Source organism: Talpa europaea (genome assembly GCF_964194135.1).
Source record: "Talpa europaea genome assembly, contig: HAP1_SCAFFOLD_60, whole genome shotgun sequence".
Taxonomy (NCBI): Eukaryota; Metazoa; Chordata; class Mammalia; order Eulipotyphla; family Talpidae; genus Talpa; species Talpa europaea.
Window position 1 is genome coordinate 111182 of NW_028168043.1, and position 23579 is coordinate 134760.

At 61.7% G+C, this 23579-nt stretch overlaps 1 protein-coding gene across 2 annotated transcripts in view; it reads right to left on the minus strand.

Moving 5' to 3' along the window:
* CACNA1B (calcium voltage-gated channel subunit alpha1 B) overlaps positions 1–23579 on the minus strand; it is a gene marked incomplete at both ends in the record, with an annotated part of 88087 nt that overhangs the window by 15398 nt on the left and 49110 nt on the right. For both annotated transcript variants that reach the window (XM_084259720.1, XM_084259721.1), the window contains 11 exons: positions 6490–6573; positions 6671–6781; positions 6912–7076; positions 7190–7391; positions 7910–8047; positions 10544–10704; positions 10958–11054; positions 12578–12684; positions 13229–13288; positions 13488–13617; positions 14144–14270. In XM_084259720.1, coding sequence (XP_084115846.1) covers positions 6490–6573; positions 6671–6781; positions 6912–7076; positions 7190–7391; positions 7910–8047; positions 10544–10704; positions 10958–11054; positions 12578–12684; positions 13229–13288; positions 13488–13617; positions 14144–14270 — 1382 coding nt within the window. The remainder of the gene's footprint in view (positions 1–6489; positions 6574–6670; positions 6782–6911; positions 7077–7189; positions 7392–7909; positions 8048–10543; positions 10705–10957; positions 11055–12577; positions 12685–13228; positions 13289–13487; positions 13618–14143; positions 14271–23579) is intronic.

Here is a 23579-nt window from a genome sequence, read left to right on the forward strand (position 1 = left end):
CTCCTGCCGGATGCAGGGGGCAGGGGCCGGGGCCACAGGGCTCGGCGCCACAGACGCAGGAGTCTGCACCCCACTGTCTCGCCGTGTCTGCAGCCCCAGCCCGGCAGGAGCCGCAGGGACGCCAGGCGGACGTGTCTGAGGCCTCTGGGGGCAGCTACGCCTCCTCACTCACGGACAGGGCCAAGGGGCAACAGAAACCGGGGCTGGGAGGGCCCTGAAGCCACCCGTCGGGGGCCACTGCCTCTCCCAAGGCAGGGCTGGCCAGGCGGGCCCAGGACCAGCAAGAGCGCGGGAGGCCGGAGGGGCGCGGGCAGGGCAGCAGGCTGGGCGGCAGGCTGGGCTACAGGCGGGGCAGCGGAGGCGCGGGACCAACCGTTTCCTGCACGGTGATTGATGGACGGCGGTTGTGAGTTATGTGAATGGGTGATGGCGCACGACACACACGAGACAGGCCGCCGGCGTGACGATGGATGAGTCGGCAGGCGGTGGATGAATGGGGGGCGGGGACAGAGAACGAGAGATACGGCCGTCAGCGCAAGCAGGGCCAGCCCGCGGCCAGCGCAGCCGTCCAGCCTCGCGGAGGCCCGCGGCCGGCTCGCGCTCGCGTTTTAGTTCCAGGCAGGGAAATCCGAGGCGCCGCCCTGGGCCGTGGGCGCCTCTGGCAGCAGGCAGGACTGCTGGGGCGGCCAGCCCGGCTGGGCCTTCACTGGGGCGCGCGCCGAGGCCACGGGAGTCGGGAGCGGTGCCCCCCACGGCAGCGGCTGCTCCCGCGGTGGGGCCTGGCTGGGCGCCAGGACTCGGAGGCTGCCAAGGAGGCCCGGGACGCGAGGTCCTCCCCTGCTCGGCCGCCCAGTGAGGTCCCAGCGAGCACCCACCCGCTCGCCCCGAGGCCTGCCAGCGGGGCCAGCGCAGACCCCTCCGGGGAGAGGCCCACGCCCACAGCCACCGCAGCGCGGCCCCGCAGCGCGAGCCATCAGCTCAGACGCCTGTATCCAGAGAACAAAGACCCCCGTGTGCAGGAGTGGGGTCTGAAACACGGTTAGCTCCCCAAAACCTCCCGCACCACAGGTCGGGGAGCAAGGGGGGCAGGGCAGACCCCAGGTCAGGGGGCCCGAGGGGAGGGCACGGAGAGGACCCCAGGACAGGGGGGAAGGGAGGAGGGCCACAGGGCGGACCCCAGGATGGGGGGACCCATTGGGGCGGGCCCTAGGACAGCAGGTGTGGGGTCACGGGATGGACCCCAGGATGGAGGGGTCCCCCACAGGATGGGCCCCAAGGGGGTGAGCGGGCACAGGGCTGGCCCCAGGACAGTGGGGTGACCCGCTGCTGGCTTTCCTGTGGCAGCTTCAGCCTTTCATCTGGCTCCCGGTTCGGCGACTTCGCTATAGTGTAGACATCTCACGCAGCCCAAGGAACACGGACCTGTCCGCACCCGGTTTCCTCGGAGCCACAAGACACCCACAGGTAGAGGCAGCCCAGCTCAGCCGTGCGTCTGCCTGGCCCTCTCCCCAGCACAACCACGAGGGGCAGGCCGGAGTCCACCGTCCCGGAGGGCACCCACCACACGGTGCCCGGATGCCCGGGTGCCCCAAATAGTGTGGAGTGTCCCTGAGGGCTCAGGGGGCGCCGTGTGCCCCCACCTTCCCCAGGACCTCCAGGCCCGGCCCCACTCAGAGCACACTCTGCCCTCCAAGGCCCCGGCCAGGCCCAGCCCCCACTCGGCCTCCCAGCCCGGGGGCTCTGAGTGGACACCCCGCCGCTCCAGGGGCGCCCACGGCAGGCCCTGAGCAGTCGGTGCAAAAACCAAGGAGTGTGGGGCAGACGCCCACCCAGACTTGAGCCTCCTGAGGAACAGGACGGGGCAGAACAGCTCTCGGCTCGCTGGTGCTGTCTGCACGGACGGAGCAGCCCCAGCCAGGGCCTCAGAAATCATCTCCTGCGCCTGCTCCAGGAGTTTCCAGTTTGGTCTCAAACTTGTCCTTCCAGCCACTGGAAGACATTTTCGTGGGTGGCGTGAGCCGTCTAGCTTCTGCTCTCCCTCTGCTGACCCCCGCGGGCGCAGAGCCCGTCCCCACCGCAGCACTGCGTCAGCCTCTCAAAGGCGCCAGCCTGTCCTGGCTCCTCAGCCCTGGTGAGGGGCTGCCCGTGCCAGCCTGGCCCCCAAGGCCGGCACCTGCGCCCCAGCTCCCCGGCAACCAGGGGAGGGGCCTCGCTCCTTCCCAGAGCTTAGAGGCAGCTTGTCAGGTTCCAAAGCACGTGCGTGACAGCAGGAAGGCAGAAGGACGTCACGTCACGGGGACTTTGAAACTGCATCAAACCACAGACCAATGGGAGGGATGCCCCACGGCTGCACCCGGAGGCGGCGCCTTTCAGGGAGCGGAGGCACTTTCCAGACAGGCAACGGTGTGCGGGCGCCTGCCTCCCCCACCGCCGCCTGCCGCCTGCCGCCTGCCGCCTGCGCTCACAACCAAGCTTCGGCCGCGCAGCTGACAGGCCCCGAGAGGCCGGCGGGCGGCCGGAACACACCAGGCAGCAACTCGCGGGCTCAGGGTCCGCTGGATGCCCAGCCATGGACCCCTCGAGGGGGTGTTGCTGGGGCAGCCTCCCTGGCTCGGAGCACACACTCACATTGGGGACCCTAAAAACCTGGCACTAAACTGGAGACGGGCGGAAAGCAGCAGCGTCCAGACAGAGGGGTCCTGGAGGAACAGAGGGACAGGGAGCCGGACCACAGCGAGGTCAGGGGCATCCCCATCGGCGCCGGAGGCGGTGCTATGCCAAGAGCCTGCCATACCCCGCCCGGGGCACCCAGCCCGGGGCCAGAGTCCGCGCCCGCCCAGTGCGTCTGGTCTCAGCAACGGGAGCAAGCGCCTGAGAGCAACACTCCATCCTCCAGCAGTGAAGAGAATGGCCCTTTGGCCCTGTGTGGCTGCTGGTCCTCAGCTCTCGCCCCGCCCTGCACCACAGTCCAGCCACCGGCAGCACGTGAAGCCAGCTGCAGGCAGCCTTTGGAGGTCACTGCCCCGTTCTTCCCTGCCCGCTGCTCCCAGCCAGCTCCCCAGCCACCTGGACAGGTGCAAAGGCCTATGAGGCAATGGCTGGAGACCCTGGGCAGAAAGCCAGGGCTACACCAAGCTTCTTGCAAGAGGGAATCGAGCCAGTTTACTTGGATAAGGTAAGGAGATTCCCTCTTGCAACCAGTAACAGCCAAAACAAAAAGGTGGAAGAACACACCTCAGATGCCGGGGGGACTCCAAGGGGAACTGCCGCGCACAGAACCACGGCCTGCCGAGCAGGAGCCCGAGGCAGCAGCGCTGGGTAGAGGACGACGGGGCTGACGGCAGAAAGACCATGCAGGTGAGGAAGACGAGCCCGCTACAGAACTAAAGAGCTAAAATACTGAAGCGAAGTCAAAAACTCACGATGGGCCCCCAGCAGCATGGAGGGGAGCCAGCAAACTCGAACGCCCAGAGGCAGAGAACACACGAAGAAAGCAGCAGAAGGAAAAAACAGGTAAGAGAAAGTGAGAGCTCTTTGGGGTAACCTGAGACAGGCTGTGCGTGCATCAGGGAGCGCCAGCAGGAGAAGAGAACCAGAAAGGCAAAGAAACCTCCTGAGAAAATAGCCACTGAGACCACCTCAGCCAGGGAAACAGACCAGACGTCCTGCTCCAAGAAGCCCAACGAGCTCCCAAAAAATTACATCCACACACACACCAGACGTAACACAGAAATGCCGCCGGAAGCCAAGGCCGAGAACAGAACGGTAAAGGCACTGAGAGGAAGGAAAGCGACCCACACGGGAACCCCCGTCAGACTGTCCTCAGACTTCTCAGCGGAAACCTTGCAGGCAAGAGGCGTCCGTGTCCAGCAGGGGCCTGCGGCCCGGAACGACGATGCCAGATCATCGCCCAAGACAAAGGAAGGCGGCGGAGCTTTGCTGAGAGGCTGGAGCTGAAAGAACTCGTCTACACCGCATCAGACACAGAGGCTGTCAGAAAGGGGGTGTATAAGCAGCCACAGAACAAACCAGGGGCAAAGACCAGAAGCCGAGCGCGTGCGGGGGCAGGAACGGGCGGGCCCTCGGCACAGGCCTCGGCTCCCACCTTCCCGTGGGCCATACCTGGGGCCCAGGTCAGCTGTCAAGAACACCAGGAAGATCCAAGCCTGTGCCGGGTTGTCAGAAAAGCCATGGTGTGTTTTTTCTCTTTTTCAAGCAAAAATGCATCGTGGCTTTTCCACAACCCGGCATAAGTAGAAAATGCTAAGACTTCACCGAAAAGCTATTACGTTAAAAGCAAAGCAAGCGGCAGGTCATAAAACCACACAAAAAATCAGTCACATTTTATCCACCTAAAGTGAGTGATGAAGAAAGAAATTAATAAGAAAATCAACTCCATTCACTATCGCAGCCGGAAGAATCAAACACCCGGGATTAACCCCACCAGGCGGCAAAGGCCTGACACGAGGAAACCACGAGACATAGGCCGAGGGCGAGGCCAGCCCGCGAGGGGCAGTGCCGGGAGGGCCCCTGCAGGAGGGGCCGGGCAGCACCCGCACGGCGCGGCGGGGAACATGGCCCGGACCGACCCTCAGGACAAAGAGCCGGGGAGCCGTAGGGCCCGGCGATGCCTCTCCGGCGGCCACCGCACAAACCTCATGTTCCTTGCACAGAAGCGGCGGGCGCGGCGCTGGCCCCAGGCAGGAGGCGGCCCGGCAAGAGGGGTCTTGCCAGTGACCACGCCAGGGAGGCGGCGGACGGCGGGGGGAGACCGGCTGTGGCGGCTGCAGCAAGGGGAAGAGGGAGGCCAGGGCGGCCAGGGCGGCCAGGGCGGCCAGGGCGGCCAGGGCATCTCAGCAACGCGGGCTCGCCTCAAACAGGCTGCACCCCTAAGCCTTGAAGTGCTAATTCCCAGAGCCCTGGTCACTGTCACGTCTCCCAGGTCAACACGAACAACAACCAAGTGGGGCCCTAGAACTTGAAGGTCTGAACGCACGTCCGCGAGGGCTGGGGTCGGCTCTTGGGGGGAGGGGACACGAGCGCGCTACCTGAGCTCACAGCTAATCAGAAACACGTTAGTTTCAGATTTTTCCAGATTCCCCCACAGAGAGCAACACCGTGGTAGAAAACAGCCTGTCAGCGCCGTCCCTTTGCCAGCCCCAGACGCTTCCTCCTCATCTTATCAGACAGGCGTTTGCTGACCGTCTGCAGACTGCCCGGCGCCGCTGGGGGCACTGGGCACAGACGTTGCTGCTGCCGAAGGCTGCTGCTCCACACGCCCACCGGCCTGCAGCTCACTCGGGCGAGAACCGTGATGGCGGAATCGCTGGCCCTTCTGAGCTCAAAGCGGGTACACTCCAGGTTTCACCTCTGTGCGTGGCTTCACAAGCTTTTGGGGGGCTGCTCGAGTGGACAGCCCGAGAGCATCACCAGCTTCCGTCACGACAGCACCAGTTCCGCAGGGGAGGAGGGCTGTGCCCGTGCCCTCGGCTGCTCTGGGTTTTAGAGTCAGGGAACATGCGGGACCCTGTACCAGCAGCCCAGCCCGCAGTCAAGGTCGTCTGGGGAGAGGGAGATGCGCCAGGTCCCAGGGCCCACACTGACCCCAGCTGGCGAGGGGCAGGCACAGGCCGGCGTCCCCAGCCCGGGCACAGCGCTGGCTCTCGGGAGAACGCATGGCCAGCGGCAGCCAGACCCAGGGTGCCCCAGGCGCTGAGGGCCACGGGGCCAGCTGGCCACTCTGGCTCCTCACCCAGCGGCCTGGCCCTGTGTTGGGGCATCGGGTTCACAGCGCATTTCTGGACGTCCACCTATGACTGGACAGAGGCAGCCGGAGCCACCGGCCTCCTCTCCCGCAGGGCAGTGTGTCCTCGGCAGCGGGATGAGTGGTGGGTGCCCCTCCCAGGACCCCTCTGGGCTGATTTTGCCGGGAAATGACCGCACTGGACGCTGAGGTCTCCGCTCCTGGCTCCAGCGACTTCCACAGCAGCAAACAGATGAGGGCTCCGCCAGCGAGGTCTGCCCTGCGGCCTGGCTGGCGGGACACCCTTGCGACTCAGACCGCGGCACGAGCGGGCTGGGGGTCTGTCAGCCCTTCCAGCACTGACCTCAGCGCAGACGCGGGCACCGTCTGTGTTCGCACATGCACACACACTCGCACTCACGCACACTCACATGCACACACGTGCACTCACACACACGCACGCACACGCAGACACGCACGCGCACACTCGCACGTGAGCACAGCGTCCATCCGACGCCACAGAAGGCGCCCCGCGTCCCTGGTGGCTGCAGCGGCTGCGCCTGGACAGTCGCCGGGTGGAGCGGACACACCCGCCGAGCCCACGGGGGACCACGCACACCAGGCAGCAGCCGCCACCCCCGCTGCGGCTCCCCACCGAGGCATTTACCCAGACACCCCGTTCCCACAGCCCTGCGGCCGGAGGCGCGGGTGGCCGTGGAGCCCGCTGGGCAGGCGGCGCTGCGTACCGCGATCTCGGTCACCAGGATGTCGGTGATGCTCCCCAGCACCGTGACGAAGTCGAAGACGTTCCAGGCATCTCTGAAGTAGTTCTGGAAGGAAGTGCAGCGGTAGGGCCGGCCGGGCTCTGCCACCGGACCAGCGCGCGCCTGCAGGGGGCAGAGGGAAGCCGCGGCCAACGGCACCTACCAGCGCCCCAAAGGCGACGATCTTCAGCACGCACTCCAGGGAGAACACGGATGTGAAGGCCACGTTCAGGCACTTCAGCATCAGCTCGTACTGGTAGGGCGCGTCGTAGAACTGCAGGAAACAGCGGTCGGCCCAGCCCTGGCCCCGGCCCGCCCCGAGCCCGCCCCGAACCCGCCCTGGCCCTCCCCTGCCCCTGGGCCCGCCCCCCCCAGGGCCGCCCACAGCGGGCGCCCACCCTCACCTTCATCATCAGCACCACCGTGTTGAGGGCGATCATGGCCATGATGAAGTACTCGAAGGGCGGTGAGACCACGAAAGCCCAGGCCTTGTACTGGAAGGACTGCTTGTTCCTTGGCATGTAGCGCGTCAGCGGCTTGGCGCTGATGGCGAAGTCGATGCAGGCCCTCTGCGGGGACAGGCACCGGGCTGGCCGCCGCCTCCCTAGACAGGCCACCGGGTGGGAGGGGCCCCGGGGGCCGCACTGCCCACAGGGGCACAGGGACAGGGCGAGGGCCCTACCTCGTTCTTCTCCAGGCTGCATTCCGACATGGCCTTGTCGCCCTGCTCCTGGAAGGTGATGATGATCAAGGCCACGAAGATGTTGACAAAGAAGAAGGGGAAGACCACGAAGTAGACCACGTAGAAGATGGACAGCTCCATGCGGTACCCGGGGCTGGGGCCCTGCTCCTCGTAGGTGGCGTCCACGGAGTGCTTCAGCACCCTGGGGGTGGGGCGAGTCAGGGCGCCCAGACGCGGCGGGGGCCGCCTGGCGCAGGAGACCCCATCGCGGAGACAGGTGGAGAGGCAGGGCATTCAGCCCCTCTGCCCGCCCTGGCTGTCCTGCCTACACAGCGCAGCACCTCGCACTCCCCTGCTCACACCCATCTCACCTGTTCACATGTCGCCAGTGAGCTCACGCCAGCCCGCCCACCTTCAGGACCCGGCATGGCAGGGCCCCCAGAGAACTGAGCCCACACCTGAGGAGGGGTCTCCCAGCACGGGCAGGGCCTGCCATCCAGTGTGGGGACCCCACATGGGGGAGCCTGCCTGCTCAGCCCAGCCCCTCCACAAGGGGGTCCAGGGGTACCATGCAGGGCCCTTGGCCGAGCCCCTCCCAGGCAGCCCTCTCGGGGGCAGCTCGCCTGGGGCAGAGGCACCTAGGGGTCCCTGCTGAGTGACTGTAGCATGCCCCCCCCCCGCCCTCCGTGCAGGCCAACCGCCATGCCGGCGGGCACTCACATGGGCCAGCCCTCCCCCGTGGACACTGTGAAGAGCGTCAGCAGGGCCCACAGCACGTTGTCGTAGTGGAAGTCATACTTCTTCCACTGCCGGGGCTGGGCCTCCACCTCCTCCTTCTCGTAGTCCAGGTACTGGCCCCTGGGACAGGACACGGGGCGGTCAGAGGCTCCTCGGAGACCCAGGGTCACAGAAGCCCTGAGAAGAGCTGTCCACTCACAGTAGAAAGGGCCAGCCCTCCAACATGGCTCTGGGGCAACTGGACATCCACACCTGAAAGGATGAAGCTGGACCCAGCCCACTCCACCCACAGGACTTAGGTCAAGACGGGTCGGTGCTGAAACACAGGGGCTGACCTGTGTGCGAAACCCTTCAGGGAACATACAGGCCCCCAACCTGGCAACGGACTCTTAGGTAGGACATCAAAACCGCAAGCAGCGAGAGAAAACAAACAGGTAAACTGGACTTGCTCAAAGTTTAAAGTCTCGGTGCCTCACGGTGCACCTTCGACACAGAAGGAGAGAGAGTGTGAGGAGGGGCGTGTCTGGCGCGCAGGGGCTACTGCAGTCAGGAACGAAAGAGCAACCTGACCAGACTGGTGATCGTGCAAATGGTGAGCGAGCCCATGGGAAGACCCAAGCCAGCCAGATGCCCACACGCCCAGCACACCCCAGAGAGGACAGGTCAGCCGGAGCGCATGGGGGTGCAAGCCCAGCAGGCCCCGGCATGGACAGGTCAGTCACCCCATGAGACCCGGCAGTCCCACTTCTAGGCAGTCCCCGAGAGGGGGGTCCCTGGCCTCCCGAAATGTGCCCACTGACGTCCACAGCCGCGTGGCCACAGGCCAAGCTGCCACAGAACCTGGTGGCCTCGGGGGCAGGGCAGCAGCTGCAGCGCTCGTCTCTCCCTCGGCTCCACCACGAGCCAGTGGGGGCAGGTGCGCCTCGGAGCCCCCTTAGGCAGCTGTGGGCTTCCTGGACTGTGGGATGGGCCAGTCAGGTGTGAGCTATGAGCTGATTGGTGCTAAATGGACCCGTCAGCCACAGAGTTGAAAAATGGTCCGATCAGACTTGTGGGCGGGACACCCCGAGAGGGTATAAGCCAGGGTTGGCAGAGCGAAGGACAGACATCCCCAGCCTGGGCCCCCTCCTGTCTCTCCCCCCTGCAAGGGGCCCCAGGGGCCCAGCCTGGCGGCTCGGACACCTGTTGTTGGTGTCCTCCAGCCTCTCACAGAGCCGCGAACTGACACCGCCTCTGGGGACCAGTGAGGACCGTGCCTACCGGCCAGTGCGGTCTGGACTCTGGGTGACCAGTGGCGACCGTCGCTGATGCGATCTGGGTGTGGCCATCTGTGGCCACAGGGAGCCCCTAGCCCCTGTGTAAGCCCCAGGTGTTCATTCCTCGAGCCCAAGACCTCCTGCAGGTGCGCAGGAGAGAGCCATGGACGGTGGCTTGTCCTTGTTGGGCCCCGGGCTCTGGTCAGCCGCAGCCCATAGACCCCTCTATGTGGGTGTTGTGCTGCTGCAGCCCTTGGTTTTGGTTTTAGCTCTTGGGGGCTTTTTGGCGGCTCTTGTCTCAGAGCTCGGGTGGGCGGTCGTTCCGGCCTTGTTGCCCTCCACCCTGGACGCCCATTCCACGCTGCCCACCCCCATGGGGTATGACTCAACGGTGGGATAGCACTGCCCTGGGGAACAGGAGGCACCGGCACTGGGGCACAGAGGCTGCAGCCGCTGGGGCCGGGCACAGGGGCACAGGTGGTACTCAGGGCCACAGGGCGGTACTCAGTCCCACAGTGGGAGGCTGCATGACTGACGGGTGGCGGCCGCCGCACCCAGAACACCGGACACTGAGGCTGTTACGGGCCCAGTTTGGTAAGTGCGCCACACCCAAGCTGCGTGCCGACGGCCAAGGCTCCCGGGGCCGCCCCGGGGCTGGGGCTTTCAGTCACGTGACATGGCCAACAGACGCCACTCCAGAGCACGAGTGGGCCCCGTCCACCCCAGGGCAGCACCTGTCGGGTCAGCTCTTGGGACGCACAGACCCAACTGAGAAGGCAAAGCATGTCTGAGAGCCCAGGAGGACATCTTGCCCCGCCCTGGGCACCCATGCCAACACCAGGGACACGGCGACCGCACCACTGGCCAGGCCTCCCGTCCTGAAAGACAAAGGAAGGGGCGGGCGCCTCCAGACAGAGCCCCGTAGACCTGGCAAAGGGCTCCTGAGTGGGACCATAAAGGAGCCCTCAAAGTCGCCCGGAAAGACGGAGGGGAAGGGACGAAGACCTGCGATGTCCCTGCGGGAACACCGGCCCTGTCTGGGCCACGCATGCCAGCAAGGGCCAGAGAGGGCCCGGCACGCTCAGGGGCCGCCACGGAGAGCAGCAGCCGGGCAGCGCCCGCAAGCACAGCAACCGTCCAGGCTCCGCTGCCAGGTCTGCACAGCCCGGGGAAGGCCCTGCCCACCCCACACACGTGCCTGGAGCACACCCCACCACACCCACAGCACACGTGCACAGCCATGTGCACACACATGCACAGCACACACACATACCCACGCGCCACGTGCACACAGCACACACGCGTGCACACACGCACATGCACACACGCACATCCACGCGTCGCGCCTGGCCCGGCTCACCTGCAGTCCCGCTCCAGCTCCTTGGACTCGTCGGTGCAGTAGAAGAACTTGCCCTTAAAGAGCTGCACCGCGATGACAGCGAATATGAACATGAACAGCACATAGACCACGAGGATGTTGAGCACGTTCTTGAGCGAGTTCACCACGCAGTCGAACACCGCCTGCGGGGTGCAGCCGTGAGGGGCGCAGGCAGCTGCAGGGGCTCCGCCCGCTGAGGCCCAGGGCCCGCTGTGGCCCCTCAATGGATGTGCCCAGCCCACTAGCTCCGCTGGTCCCCGAGGGGAGCCTCAGGACGGCGGGCGCTCCCCTGGGCCTGCCCCCCGACCCAGACGGGCCGTCACACACCCAGGCCTGTGCCCTGCACTACCCCACAGCCCCCCACGCGCACCCCCCGGAGCCTGCCAGGGTCCCAACCTTGAGCTTGGGCAGCCGCTTGATGGTCTTGAGGGGCCGCAGCACGCGGAGGACTCGCAGCGACTTGATGGTGTTGATGTCCTTCCCCTTGGACCCTCTAGGGGAGGAGCCACACATGTGGATGCCTGCGGGTCTGCCCACGCCCGCCCGGCGCGCGCTGTCCTGGCCCAGCCTTGCTCGCTCCCGCGCCGTGGGGCTCCCCACTGGCCAGGCCAGCTCACCTGCGCGGCCGACGGAAGGCCCCTCCCTCCCAGCCCACCCGTCCGCCACGCCCAGCTCCCCGCCACCCCCACCAGGCCGAGGCCAGGGGCCACCGGAGCGGGGCACCGGCGCATGCCCACAAGCAGCCACACCCGCCAGTGCCAGCACCGTCCCCTGCTCTGCACCCCAGGGAGGGCGGTGAGGGACACATCTGTGGCCCTCTCAGCTGCCAGACGCCCCCAGAGGACTTCACAGTGACAGAAGGGGGAGGGGAGGGTCTGGGCAGGGAAAGTCAGTAAAAACAGGCAACACAGGGGATGGGACGTGAAGAGGAGTGAGTCAAGGAGAAAGGAGTGGGGCAGGGCCCCGGAGATGGGAGGGGGGCCCCTGAGGGAGGGCGCAGGAAGGCACCCCGGGAGGCTGGTCACAGGGAAGGAAGGGGCCCGGCCACCACGAGGGTCCAGGCCAGGAGAGAGGGAAGGGTCTCGTGAGCTCACTCCTTGCTGCGGGCCCACTCCCAGAAGCTCAGCCGCTGCCCAGGTCAGGGCCGGCCCTACCCCACTTGCTCCCGGGCGCCCAGGGCTGCCACACTGCGGGGGATGCCCAGGCTCGTCCCGAAACCCAAGCTTCAGGGCTGAAACCCGCCTGCGCAGCCCTGTCGGCCCAGCCTCCCTGCCTGGACAGCGTCCTGCAGCCGCGCCCGCGGAGACTACAGCGGGGTGCCCAGGGGAGCCAGGGGCCTCTGGGGCAGGCGGCCAGTGGGGGGCTATCAGCCCTCGCCCTCCGCCTCCTCTCCCTGGAGCCCCGCCCTGAGGCTGGCAAAGGGGTCTCCCCCGCTCAAAGCCAGCCCGGGGGTGGAGGCCGCGCCCGCAGCGGTCCTGGCCATGCGCAGCCCCGCCCTCCGCGCCAGCCCACCCCGCCCGGGCAGCCGGGCCACATGCAGCCGGCCAGCGTGCTGATGAGATGGCCGCCCGGCGTGGCGCGGGGCGGGGACAGCGTTACCCCATGAGGCTCCTACCGAGAGTCCAGCGGCAGGAGACAAAGAGAGGAGAGTCATTGAGGGGCTGGGCGGGCACTGCCTGGCCCAGGAGGGCGGCCCGTCCCTCGAGGGCACCTTCTGGGTGCCTGTCTCAGCAATCCCGGCGCCCCAGCCTCCCGTCCCCATGAGGCCCTGGCGTCCTCCCGCCCGGCGAGGCAGGCTGGCGCCTCCGTGCCCAGCGCAGGCACACTCACAGCCACCGGCCCCGCGCGGGGAGCCACTCCCAAATCCTGACGACCGTGAGGCTGAGCGGGCCCAGCCAGGGCCGCCCACCACTCCAGGCCGCCAGCGTCAGGCGACACAGGGCCGGAGGCCGCACCCACCCCACAGCCCCGAGGCTCCAGGGCCGCTTGGCCAGCCCAGTAGCTGTGGGCACTTACGAGAAGGCGAAGGCCACCAGGGCCCCACTGACCACGATGAAGTCCAGAATGTTCCACAGGTCCCGGAAATAGGCCCCAGGGTGCAGCAGCAGACCCAGGTCCACCATCTGCAGGACAGACTCTCTCAGGCCTGAGGCCAGGGCCTCGGGGGAGGGACCCGCGGCCGCACCCTCCATGGCCTCTGGGTTCCAGCAGCACCAACCAGAGAGCCCTTGCGGCCACGCCTGGCTGAGCTCACGCTCCACCCAGACACCTCCAGTCCAGACCAGGCCTTCCTCCCCTCCTGGGCCCCCCAGCCAGCTCCCCAGGAGAAGCGAGGGCGTCGCAGGGATGGCCCTGCACTCGGCACCAGGCCAGCTCAGCGCCCGTCTGCAGGCCAGGCCACAGTGGCCCAGGAGACCCTGCAAGGGCGCCATGCTGGTCAGGAGACAGACACGTGCCTGGGCCACTGCACCCCCAGCCACCAACCCCTCAGGCCCCCGTCAGCCCCACGCCCGGCTGGGCGCAGAGCAAGACCAGAGCCCAGTGGGGAGATCAGGATGGGGCAGGCGCTCCCGGCGCTACCCGCCTGTCCACCTCACAAGCCCTGCCCGCCTGGGGCGGCCACTCCAGGGCCCAGCCCACCCGCGAGGTCGGGCCACTCGCACTCACCTTTATCACCATCTCGAAGGTGAAGACGCCTGTGAAAATGTAGTCCATGTACTTCAGAACCTAGGGCCGCAGGCGGGGCGCCGTCAGAGCTGGCCCCTGCAGTTGCGGCTCCTGCGGGGGGCTGGTAGCCAGGGGGGTGCCCACCCCACCCCTCCTATACCCTGGCCAGCACCCCGGCCTGCACCCCTACTGCACCTCCCTCCTGCACCCCAGCCCACAATCCGCCCAGACCCCCTCCTGCACCCTGCCCCTCACTCACGTTGTTCCTGGGCGAGTCGGCCTGCACGGGGTCCTCGGCGGCCAGGGCAATGCTGCTCAGGGCGATGACCACGAGGATGACCATCTCGAAGTACCGCATGGTGACGATGTAATGGCAGAAGCGGCGGAGCCTGCAGGGACACGTCGGCTAGGCAGGGTCCTGGAGGACAGCTGTGGGAGCCCGGACTGCCCACCCGCCGGTCAGCACCAGGCCCTTGGGCACAGGAGCACAGACGCTGCCCTGCCAGCCCCACCCCACGGCCGCGGGCGCCACCTCTCCCGGCCCCACCGAAGGCCGGCCCAGCCCTTGGAGTCGCAGCTGCTGCCCCCTGCCCTCCGCCCAGCCCTGCCCTGCCCTGCCCGCGCTCCACCCTGCAGCCTCACTCTGCCCGGGGGTCCTCTCCCCACCAGGCGGCCACGCCCTCCCTCCACCCCCCCAGTGCAGCCCCACGGGCCGGCAGCAGCACCCTCGCCCCCGCTCTGCCCACACCCCGGCCGGGCGCCCCCCCCCCCACTTAGCCGGCCCTCCGCTGCCCACCTCTCCCAGGGCAGAGGCGCCAGCGGACCCTTACCCCCCCACCCCACACACCCCTGTGGGTGCTGCTAGCGCGGGCCCAGCGGGCAGAGGTGCGCCGCGGGGGGCCCGGCGGGACTCACAGGTTGGTGGGGCTCAGGCAAAACATGGAGCTGTAGGGCACGATGGGGCGCGGGCCGCTCCTCGGCTCCCCGTCGGCCGCCGCCTCCTTCTTCCCCTCCGCCTGGCTCTCGAGGTCCACGGGGCCGCCTGCAGGGCACCCAGGGTGAGGCGGGCACCCAGCCCACCACACCACCCCGCACACCCCGGCGGCAGGGTCCCGGCCGGCAGGACCCTAGGCGGGCAGGCGGCGGCTGACCACACCAGCCACCAGGCCCGCCTCTCCAGGAGCCCTGGCCCCGCCATCCAGTTGCGCCAAGGACACCCAAGCCCCTCTGCAGGGACCAGGGTCAAGGCCACCCTCACGAAAGGCAGCGGGCACCTGGCAGGGCTCCCTGGGGCCTCTGGGTAGGGCCCAGACCAGGGGGAGGGAGGGCAGGGCAGCCTTGGACCACAGACGCTGGCCCGCAGCCCCTCCTTAGGACCCTGCGCAGGCCCGCAGGCCGGGGCCTTCCCGGGGTGCCAGGACCGGCTCCCCAGCAACCCAGCCGCTGGACCGCCACTGAAGGCGCTGCTGCTGCCTTCCAGGCACCAGCCCGGTCCGGGCGCCATGGCTGGGGCCCTGCTCTTGTCTAGACGCGACGTGCCTGTGCACAGCTTTCCCACGGGGCTCCCGCCTTCCCGCTGTCCTCAGGGGGCCTCGGGGACCCGGGACACGTGAAGGGCCCTGCGCCCAGCCACTACGGGCTCTCAGGGCCTGGGAAGGGGCTGCTCGTAAGTGAAGTAATACAGAACACACTGATCCCACAGGCGCCTGGGGGCGGCAGCGGCTGCGTGGGGGGCCTGTCCGGGGCGGGCTGTCCCGGGAGGCGCTGGCCAGCAGAAGGGGGGGGCCAGACTCACAAGGAGCAAGTCGTGAGGCAGCCCCGGAGGGCCCCGCCCCTTCTGCTGGGGCCAGGCCCTCCCCTGCGGGGCACCGGGCACAAGTGGCCACCCTGGCAAGAGGCAAAGCAAGCTGAGCACCATACAGCCCGCAGGGTGGGGCACCCCAGGTGCACAGAGCAGCCAGAAACTCAGCTCCCGGGTCTCACAGCCACTTCTGGGGCGCCTGAGGCTGACTCCTCACTTCAGAAGTCACACTAGCCGGGGCAGACGCACCCTCTGGCGCAAAACAAACATGAAGGGGACATCCTGGCGGTGAGTGTTCTTCCTCGCGGTCCTCCCTGGCGTGATCGTCAGGCCAGCACCGCAGGAGGAGGATAGGCCAGGGCCCCGGCCTCCCCATGACCCCACCCGGCATGGCGGCCGCGGGCTCAATGGGCCTCAGAGACATGCAGCTCAGGCGGCCCGAGCCACGCAGCCGCCAGGAAGCTCCTGGAGCTTGACTGGCGTCTGCTGCCACCGCGCTCCCTGTGCTGCCCGTGCCGGGGTGGCCGAGCCGTCCCCCTCGGATGCCTGGTGGAGAGGCCGCGTGCACAGCGACAGGCACCCTGAGGACGAGCCAGGAGCCACAGGGCAGCGGCCTTGACGCCGGAGAGCCCAGGCCACAGCGAGTGGGAGACGCGGACGAGCTCGGGCAGGCATGGCCATTGTTTGGTCCTGATTCAAACAAAACAACCCTACGTTATTTTCGAGAGAATCATAAAGTCTGTGCGCAGCACAGACATTAGCTGTTACGTCTGACGTCGTGACAGCAGGGTGGGGCTGGCGCGAGCACGGCACGTGAGCCCCAACGCCAGGGCCGCCCGGACGTCGCCACCAGGAAGTGCCGCGACGCGCAGCCACTGAGCAGGGTGCGGCCAGGGCAGCGGTGAGGGCGGGCGGCAGTAGCGCGCCCCACACCCATCCCTCCTCCCCACGTGCCTCATGACAGGAAGGGTCCAAGGGGACACCGAGGGGGCAGAGGCGCCAGGACCTGGGGCAGCAGCAGGAGGCAGAGCACTGCCGCGGGGGAAAGTAACAGAAACTGGCAACTCGACAGGACTGACTGTCAAACGTCGCTAGAGGAAACTAGAAATCCTCGTTTAGGGGCAGAGGGTGTTCATGGCCTGAGGTATGAGGAAAAACATATCCCAAGAGAGAATGGTGAGCTAACAGCAAAGACACTCCCAAAATTAAACAAAGAGGGAAAAAAAAATCACAAAACCCGCTGCCGTTTGGAATTCTAAACCAGAGGTGTAAATGCCTCAGGTCAAATAAGAGATCCTAATGACACTTGGAAAAATGATTTAAACTAAAAGAATTCAAAATTTTAAAACTAGTCAAACACACAAAGTATCTCCTAGGCTGAAGCATGGAGGCTCCGGCCCACAAGCAGGCGGAGCCGCGCGCCATGGCTGGGGCCTCCCGGCAAAGGGGCAAGAACAGACGATGAAGACAAAGAACAAATAAAAGAATCAATAAGTAAGAATGGGAATTAACAAGGCAGAACGCAGAGGTGCAGCAGGGAAAGAGAAAGCCTACGACCGGCACTTTGCTCGTCTGTTTCAATCAACAGGCCTTCGGGGGAAGAAAGCTTTCCCATGAAGGAGGAAGCGCAGAGGAAGGCGGGCTGGTGTGGGGACTTGAACATGCAGAGGCTATAACTGCAGCTGCAAACCAAGGCTGCTCCCCCACGATGGCAGCCCCAACATTCAAATGCCCCCACATCGCACATGAAACAATGGGGGGGCAGGGTAGAGCAGCCCACAGGCCAGGCCTGCAGCCCGTAGGAACTGGAAAAGTGCAGGCCTGAGCTCACACGCGAGTTACAGAGCAGACCAGGGCCCAGTGCCCTGGGCGGGGACACCCACTGCTCACCCTGCAAGGGGCTAGCCCCCCAAGGAGGGTGGAGGACGGTGAAGCCTGTGGGGCTGTGCTCTGCTCCAACTGGGGACGGGGCCTGGAGTCCACGGTCTGGAAGTAGTGACTCAGGAGGAGAGAAGGCTGTGGGAAAGGCACAAGGCGGTGATGGGGGGAAGAAAGACACATGTGGCAGAGGCCTAGATGCGGCACAGATACACAGTCAGACACAGACACACTGCCCAGGGCCACTGGGCGGTCATCATGGGCCGGCCGGGAGGGCGCTCACCACTTATGCCGAGTCACGCCAGAGGGCCCTGTGCTCCACCAGGCACAGCCTGGTCCAGGGAAGTGACCTCTAGTCATCCCCAGGGAAAGGAGCCCAACTACACAAGAAGAGAACACACAGTAAGGGTGGAAACATTTCAGCTAATTAAATCAACACACACTCACACACACATCAACACACACACCTGCAAAGCAAAAGAAAACTTTAACTCAAGTGTCCAACAAAAGTTAAACATAATCAAACAAGCAACTGCTCCTAAAAAAGACCACCACACATCCAATTCAAAAGCTCAAATTAAAAATCGATAGACACGTGGGAGGCAGAAGATGAGAGCTCACCGGACTCTCAGACATCTTCATTTGAGAAATGAAGCAAAAGAAAAAGGCAAAATTACCTCATAAACCAGAAGGAGCCCAAGGGAGGAATCACAGCAAAGGGTATGAGAGAGAGGAGAGACATGAGCCAAGAGGAGAAAAAATGAAATAAAGAGTGAGTGTGAAAAGGAACCAGAGAGAAAGCCACACAGAAGACAGGCAAAGCAGATGCCACACCTGTATAACTGGAGGTCCTGGGAAATGATAGCGAAGCAACATAACCTACATTTAAAATTGTTTTCCCAGAGATTTTTCCTGAAATGAAGTAACATCAATCAATTTTTCCAGAAATGAAAAAGTAATTCCATGGGGAAAGGTTGCCTTTCAACAAGTAGTGATGGAATACATAGACACCAACAAGGGAGCAGATAAAAAGAACCTCAACCCTTATCTCACGCTATATAATCAAAAATAACTTGAGACTCCAGCTTCTAGAAGATGGAATAAAAGGATTTCCCCCGATTGTGCCATGGAACCCTGGACATCAACACAGGCAAACATGAGAAGACACGAGGCAGCAAAAGGCGGGCCGGTGGCAGGGGCCCTGGGGCCAGGGGTCGACACAGCAACAGGCTTCTCTTTACCGGGTTTCCCTCATGCCTCGCCAATCACTAGTACTGGAGAAGCCAGCCGTGCAGAAATGCCAACAGGCACATTTTCAAAACCCACAGCAAGAGCCAGCGCTCCCTAGTGACTAGACAAGGTGCAGCTCAGCAAGACAGGAGACTCACAATCATCATCCACTCCAGACAAATGTCACGGAGAGGGCAGGCCTACCCCACTCACGTGAGTGGAGGGCAAGTGGACAGCCCGCCCTGCCTGCCTGTGCCGAGGCGCCCCGAAGCTCATGCAGGGCGTGTTGGAGTCAAGTGGGGAACAGGGATTTTCACCCCCCCGCAATGGAAACAAGACTCCAGCCTGCTCACTGTCAGTAAAGGCCACACAAGGAACAGCACTTTGAGTGCCACCCAGAGGCCATGGAAGCACAACGTCCCCCTGACTTGCCTGAGAGAATCCTAGTGAAAAGCCAGAATTTTCACCACTGCCCAGAGGTGATGCGGTCAATGCTACTGTGTTGGGGGGAGCCAAGTAGGGGTAGCTACAAGGCAATCCCACATCTCCTGGACAGAAGGGCGGCAGTGGAGACCTAGAGGGCATCAGGAACAGGGAGTCCAACCCCATTGGGTGTCCAGGAACTGGACAAGGAACAATGTGCCAGGAACAAGACTGCTCCCTAGCCTTGCCCTGACGAAGGTGTATTACAGCTGACCACCTACAACAGAAGACTTGAGAAAGACTCAAATACTCATCACAAAACCAACTAAGTTTCATTCAAAAATCGCTCATCAAACCAAAAACCAGAAAAATCACATTTTGAATGAGAAAAGACAATCAATAGACACCGAGATGATATTCCTATTATTTTAAGGTACCAGTCATAAAAATGCTTCAACAGACAATTAAAAATATATATGAAACCCATGAAAATGTAAAAAAACTCAGTAGTTTTAGCAAAGAAATAGAAAACACAGAAGAACCACACAGAAATTTTAGAACTGAAAAATACAGTAAGTGAAATTAGATGGATTCGACAGAATGGAAGGCACAGAGAGAGAATCAGTAAACTTGAAGACGGGACAATTGAAATCACTCAGTCTGACAACAGAGAGAAAGCAGGTCGAGAAAAGTGAGCAGAGCCTCAGGGACCTCGGAACTATGACAAAAGATGAGCCATTCATGACATCAGAGTCCTGGAAAGATAAGACAAAGAGGGTGGAACTAAAGATGAATTCAAAGACATACTGGATGAAAATTTTCCAAAATTGGTAAAAGACAAACCTACAAATTCAAGAAGCTGAGTGAAACCCAAACAGGATAAACCTAAAGAAACCCATGCCAAAATACATCACAATCAAACTTCTGAAATATAAAGACAAAGAAAAAAATCTTGAAAGCAGCAAGAGAGAAACAACATCTTACCTACAGGAAGGAAACAATTCGAATGACAGTGGATTTCTCATCAGAAACCATGGAGGTCAGAGGAAGAGGCACACGTTTTTTCAAGGGCTGAAAAAAAAAGAACTGTCAACCCAGAAATCTGTATCCAATGAAAATATCCTTCAGGAATGAAGGGAAAATCAAGACATTCTCAGATGGAGGAAAACTAACAGAGTTGGTTAGCTACAGACCTATCCCCTCATAGAATGGGAAAGGAAGGGTCTTCAAACACAAAGTGGATTATGGAAGAAGAAATGTTGGAACATGGAAGAATGAAACTAGAAGGAATAAAGTAGGAGCAAACACCGCACACTCTCTGTCTTCTCTTGGGTTTTCTGAGTTGTGATTAATGACTTTGGCCAAAATTATAACATACACTGATGTGGTTCTACATATCTGTAGGGAAAATACTTCAGACAATAATATTACAAATGGGAGGAAAAAGGAAGATAAAATTTCTATTCTTCATTTGAATTGGTAAAATGACAGCTTCTTTATATGCTGAGATGAGATATACCTTACACCACTCTGCTGGGGACTTCATCAACATATCTACACCTATACAGATGTATGTATGTGTTGACACATATATATAAACATACATATCTGAAAATGGCTACATATATAAGCAACCACTAAAAAACAACACAAACAGGGCCTCCCTGGTGGCGCAAGGGGCTAAGCACAGCACTGTGAAGCAATCCGAAGCCTCTGCAGCACGAGTTCAATCCCCAGCCAGCCAGGGAGCTACCCACATGGCGCAGCAGACCTCTCCTGTCGCACCCACTGCTCCCCTCAGCAGTGTATTTCACTCAGCCTGCCTGTTCTGCTCCCCACTCTGTCTCTGGTGAATCCTCTCACTCCCCCGCATCTCTGGCCTGTACCCCAGCTCTTGTATGTATAAATAAATAAACTGATCTTTACAAAAGAAAAGCTGCGAAGCTGCCTGCAGCCTCTGCAGCACCGGTTCAATCCCCAGCCACAGGCGAGGGTCCCACATGGCGCGCAGACCTCTCCGGCCGCGCCCGCTGCTCCCCTCAGCAGTGTACTTCGTCAGTCTGTCTGTTCTGCTCCCCACTCTGGCTCTGGTGAATCCTCTCACCCTCCTGCACGTCTGACTGTACCCAGTGCTTGTATAAATAAATAAATTAAAAAAAACAAAAACAAAACACAAACATGTACCCAAAAATACTGTAGCTACATTAAAATAGAATTCTCAAATATATATAAATAACCTATAGGAAGTCTGGAAAAAAGAAACCAGAGAAAAACAGACAACAAACAAAAATATAACAGCAGAACGAACCCCTAATGTACACAATTGCTAAAAATGTCAACGTTCTAAACATGTCGAATGGGAGAAAAAAAAAAAATCACCCAACTCTATGCTGCCTGCAAGAAACTCACTCAAACCTACAGTCACTCAGTGTGTCTGAAAGCCTCGAGGGGAAAAGGCCCCACCGCAGCATCCAAACGCGGCAGGAGAGGCCTGTTTGTGCCAGACAAAGCAGACTCCAGGAAAGGCGCCGCCTGGGCCTGAGAGACACGTCACACCAGGCAAGGGAATCAAGCTTTTAAGATGACAGCAATTCAAATCCCAGAGCATCAAATCCCAGAGCTGCATGACATAAAACAACATAAAACATCACCTGTGGTGATGGGCAGATCCAGGACGAGTCCCACCGCACAGCGGGGACGTGAATGCCCTTCTCCACCCCCCGACAAGCACGGCAGAGCACACCAGCCAACACAGCAGGACGCGTGCTCTTCTCACGTGTCCACGGAACATACGCCCAGATACCCTGTATCCTGGTCATAAAATCAACCTCAAGGAAATTATAAGACTGGAATCACACAGAGCACAGTCATGCCTGGGAGGTAAAAGCCAAAACTGCATTTCTTTTAAAACATGATGAAAATACAGATGCCAATTGTCAGGATCTACCGGTTACCATAAAATTAGCCATCAGGAAAAGTCATAGGCTTAAAAAAATTAATAAAGTATCTAACTCAAAGCTAAAAAGGACAAGTAAAGTAAACAAAAAGGCTGGAGGAGAGAAACAGCTAAGATAAAATTGGAAAGGGATGAATTAAAATCAAAATAACAATAGGACTAAAATGGTTGGTTACTTTTATAAAATCTAAACTACATACAAACTAACTAATCAGGAGGAGCAGAAAACACAGAACATGCGTGCTATGGAAAGTGGACGGGGGGAGCACTAGGTCAGGGAGCTGTTCAAAAGCAAAAGCTGCTGTGTGGCCACCGAGGACAGGCAGGTCGGCGACCCAGATGGAACCAGCCGCGTCTGCAGAAATCACGACTCATAGCTTATCTCAGGGCTATGAAAGCTCGACCTGATGGTGTCCAGCACACAGAGGCCATGGAAGCCTGACCCCCTAGAAGGCTGGGCAGTCTCAGAGAGTCCCACTGAGTCCTACAGATCAGGGACTCCAATGAGATGCAAGCGCCCCCATGACAGGCAGAGAGGCATGCCCACCTTCATGAGTGGGCGGCAGGTAAGCCCCTGGGGCCCGGCCACGCTGCCTGCAGGGCACCCAGGCCCAGCAGGCTCTCAGGAGACAGCCAGCACCCACACACATCACGGCTGGCTCCCGGGCTGGTGCTGCTGGGGGGACACCACACACCCCAGCCTCTGTGCTCACCAACACATCTAACACAGCCCTGGGGAGCCCCCTCAGGAGGGTCCAGGCTCCCAGGAGGCCTCATACCTGGGTGAGGCTCAGCCAAGGAGGCGGCCAGAGGCCGCTGGGGCCAGCAGGGAGCTGCCGGCAGGTTTTGTGTCCTGGCATGGGAGCTATTTTCAGTGTGTATCTGTGCTTCAGTTGTGTTTCAAGAAGCTGGTTGGGGATTTTAAGAATAACCAATTGTAATTATAATTTCTGTAAGGCTCTATCATCTTCCCCACTTAAAATAACAGGCTGTGGCCTCCCATAAGGACACCTGGTTTTCAGGAATGGGGTTATTCAACTGAGCAAGAAATAACCACACAGCACTGACATCTAAACCCTCTGGCCCTCGAACATGATCTAAGAAGCTGCAGATTACATCTCATTTTAAAGTGTTAATCCAAAAATCCTACATAAAACATGAACAGATTCCACCACCACGTTAAAAACGAACATGATTAATCCCAACTGGGATTAATTCTAAGACTGCAAAGATAATTTACCATCAGAAAATGCATTATTAAAAACCCCATATTTAAGGGGGAAAAAAATGCGACCTGGCAGAAAAAACAGGCCGTCTGCACAGGCCGGAACCAGCGATCGTCTCCTCCCCAAGCAGAAAAGGCCGGCCCCAGAGGGGATGCTGGGGAGCTCGGACACCTGAGGGAGACCAGTCCCTCCAGTCGAGCTGGAGGGCCTCTCCGGTGGCGCAGCGGTTGAGCGTTGGGTTGCGAAGCTGCCCCCTCCAGTCAAGCTGGAGGCCAGAACTTCCCGACATCACCCAAGGCCTTTGGGAAACTCCAGGCCAGTGTTTCTCTGAACACAGATGCAAACCACAGGAAGCGCAGAGAATTACACAGCACACACCAGCTGCCAAGGGCTTAAGCAGAACGGATCCTGCATGTGAGCACCGGCGTCCCCGCGGCACCCACAGACGGAGACAGAAACTCCAGGACCTCAACAGACGCAGCAAGAGCGCCTGGAAGTCCGCGCCCGCTCGCGGGTCGGAAACAAAGGAATAGAGGGAACGTCTGGACGGGGCATCCACACCCCGACAGCCAAGACCGCACTCCGCGGCCAGACGCTCGGGCGGCCCTGCCAGCCCTCTCGGGGTTCTGGGGGAAGCCCTTGCCCACGCAGCCAGCAGGGAGGGGGACAGGACGGGCGCTGACAAGAAGGAAGACATGAACCGCTCTTGCGTGCAGGCGGCAGGGCCGCATCTGTGGGGGGAAACCCTCAGGTTCAACCAGAGACCCCGGAGCTACCAAGAGCTCCCGCGAGGCCGCAGGGTAACAGGCTGCCGGAGTCGCCGCGCCCCACCGAGGC